The following is a 3,237-nucleotide window of genomic DNA, read 5'->3' as shown; positions in this document are numbered from 1 at the left end:
TCTCTCACCTGTGGTGATGATAAACTGACTGCTTTCATCATATTCACATTCCCCATGAAAATCCCCAAAGAAAATCATGATTACATAGATTTTATTAGTAGCATTACCTTGTGCTGGTATATACCCATGTTAGATATAAAAAGAAATTTGGAAAGTAAAAAGAAAATAGGAACCAGACACCCGGTTTTCATCAAACCCCAAACCCACTCCTACAGTTACAAGAAACCCACTCTCAACTCCGCTCCCCACCAACCCAAAACATCATCACGCATCCCACCGCTTCTGCTTAGGCTGGATAGGCGTATCAGGAATCACCGTAATGGTCACCGCGGGCGGCGGCGCCGGCTCGACCGACGTGTAGATGGTGATGTAGGTCGTGAGGATGGTGGGCGTCGGTCCGGGAACGTCGAAGATTGTGGTGAGGATGCGAGTTTCGACGTCGGGGTTTTCGTTGAGGGGAGGGTTGTTCTGGTTTTCGAGGGGGACGCATTGGGAGTACCATTCACTAAAAAACCAAGTTAGAAACCTCATTTCCGTTTTCTCTTTCTGGCGTTTCTCTCGTCGCGGAACATGGAGACTTACTTCTCGCCGTCGTTGTAGCAGTAGGCATCCGAGACGCAAGCCGTAGCATATTCCCAGTCCCTTCCACCACCTTTCGTTACAGAGTCAGCTAGATGTCTACTGGAATGGTGGCTGGAAATGTTTTGAGAGTTACACTCACATTGTCCCCACATGCTCTGCGTGGCGCCGCGGGGAGGCGGAGGCGGAGGCGGCGTAGGAGAGGGCGCCTGGGTCGTCCTCCAGCGGTTTCGCTGTGCGGACACCCCGGCGGCGGCGAGGAGGGTGAGGAGGGTGGTTGTGAGTTGCATGACAGATATGTGAGATGCTATACGGGCTATGCTCGGTCGGTGAAGGGAATGCAGATAAATACTTGAGCCGGAAAAGCGAATGACTAGGTGGGATAGAGAGCAGCAAGAGACTTGAAGATGGACCTAGCTTTTTCAACGAGCAAAGAAGGAGAAAACCCCGGGGCTGTGTCCTCATTTATATACACTTACTCCAACCAACCTCCCCCGATCAGATCACAACGACCCGGAATCGCCTCGTATTAGTCCCGCCCTTGCCACATCACCTCATCCATTATAGGGAACAGGATGAGGGAGGGGGTGTGTGGAAAGGGAAAGAAAAAAAAGAAGAGTATTCTAGGAGTGTGCCTACGTCGGATGCAAAGGCCCATTGCCCTTTCTTCCCGTCTAAGAAACAAACCTTGTTATCGAGGATCCAGGCCGCGTCTCCTAGCTCGAATGCCTGGCTGCAGTTTTGGTCTATCTCCTCCCTTTCGGGCAGTATCTACTTCCGTTCTCACGACGTACTCGCCTGTTTTATGGTTGTGGTGTGTGTGTGTTAATTACTCGCGAGACGCATCACCCGTCGGAGAATATCGACTTCGTGGCGAGGGAGAAAGGTGGGTAACATTTCCCTTCCAGGCAACGCCCATGAGAGACCAAAAAAAGGAGCAGCCAGGCCCTTTCTTGCCTGAACGGTTATTGAACGGTACATACGGAAATGGGAGGGTACGCCATAAAAATGCGAACACCCCTAGGCGAGGTCATCTTCGTGAGAGAGACAGAGAGATGGAAGAGAGAAGGGGGGTAGGGGAGTATAGCTCGGTTCAGGATGGAATCCCGTCATGACGAATGGCCAACCGATGTCCACCCGTAAATCCCGGCAGCCAAGACACGCAGGTCCTGCTCTCTTCTCTCTCTCTTCGTAATTCCCGTCCCCAAACACCAGCTCCCATTTCTGCAAGCTAGGTGGATGTGCGCATGAACAAGCCTTTTCCCGCTCGCTATCACGTCGTGGGATGGTGAAGCATACGACGAAAACCCGAACAAGGTTAAGTTGCGGTGGGTCCCTTCCGACTTAATGTCCTGCCGCTGTTATTTTTACATCCCCCCAAGTTAGACTTGTCTTTGCTCTCCGGGATGAACTCCCTGACAAAAGAACGAAAGTGGGTGACGGCGGCGGGGTGATTGGATTCTACAAGCCCAGTCCGTCGGGAATGACCAGGGGGGCCCAGTTTATCCCACGCCTGCGGTCGCCGGGCCCACGGTTCGTATGGGAAATATACTTTTTGGCGATTTCTCTTTCCTTATTTCGTCGTGGTTGGTGTTCTTGTTTGGTTCCGGTCCGGCGGGTAAAGTCGACCGTCTCTCGACTTGATCTCAGCCCCATCCAATCATTACATCTCTCGGCTCAGGAAACTAAGGAGGGGGATGATAAAAAGATAAGGGGAAAAGGAACTAAATCTGGATGGGAAAAGTTGAGGAAGGGAAAAAAATGTATATGGGTGAGAAACAATAGCCTTCAAAGTCTACTTTCAGCCGAACCAATCCGTCAAGCTAAAAAAGCATATGAGGTGGGATTCTTGGTTCGAACATTTCTTCAACGTGATTCCGTCCTGAATGCCACCCCATCCAACGCAATGCTTGTGTGCTTCTCGGGCAACCTTGTTTTTCGACCGAGTGTTTTGTTAGCGCAGGTAATCCTGCATACCCGGTTCCCGGTTCCTGATTTTGTACCCTTCGGGGGTGGCTAGGAGACCCATGCTATTTGTAAATGCCGCGTGGCCCTGGACATCCTGATGGATAGAGAAAGGGGCCAGGGGCAGAATAAACCTGCTATTAGTGAGAAGGAAAAGATCCTATTTCCTCTTTTGAGCATCCCGTTCTTATTGTCACCCCCCGGCATGAGCCCCTCGTATAATGGATAACCCATGCCGGTAAAGGGTGAAGAGGGTAGGCGAAGCCCGCACATTCTACATCGCTTGGGTGTCCTGAGAACTAGGTACACCTGCCTTGCATAGCTCGACGTAAACGAGTGTATAGATGCCTCGGGTAAGATGGTCTTTGAGCGTGTAGTCCGCAAACTCTCAGGAAAACCCGGGCCGAAAGAAAGAGATGGGCTGGCTCACACCAGGTCTGAACAAGCACCAGAGCTGATGTCGGAATCCAACCTGCATTTTGGATGTTTGCCCTAAGTCAGGTTCGGCAAAGACAATTGATGATATTGTTCCCAGTTGACGGGTTTATTCATCCGACGCCGGTAAATGAATAGATGTAAAGCGGAGGATTATCAAGAATTGACGAGGTCCAATCTCCGGCCGGGTCTTGCTATAACGCGCAATATCTGAGTTGCCATAGTTAGGACACGGCTCGCACTAGCTTCACCCATTTT

General features: G+C 51.0%; 1 protein-coding gene across 1 annotated transcript; it reads right to left on the bottom strand.

Moving 5' to 3' along the window:
* Positions 1–264: 264 nt before the first annotated feature.
* On the bottom strand, positions 265–869 carry SAPIO_CDS4324 (Cellulose 1,4-beta-cellobiosidase (non-reducing end); the record flags this gene model as incomplete). The annotated part of the gene is made up of 3 exons (XM_016786900.1): positions 265–505; positions 583–652; positions 722–869. 3 exons carry the CDS (start codon positions 867–869, stop codon positions 265–267), a joined length of 459 nt encoding a protein of 152 aa, XP_016643502.1.
* Between the last annotated feature and the right edge of the window lie 2,368 nt (positions 870–3,237).

Source organism: Scedosporium apiospermum (assembly GCF_000732125.1).
Source record: "Scedosporium apiospermum strain IHEM 14462 chromosome Unknown SEQ_SAPIO_0091, whole genome shotgun sequence".
Taxonomy (NCBI): Eukaryota; Fungi; Ascomycota; class Sordariomycetes; order Microascales; family Microascaceae; genus Scedosporium; species Scedosporium apiospermum.
The sequence above is the reverse complement of the archived record's forward strand: the minus strand, read 5'-3'. Positions and strand labels throughout refer to the sequence as shown.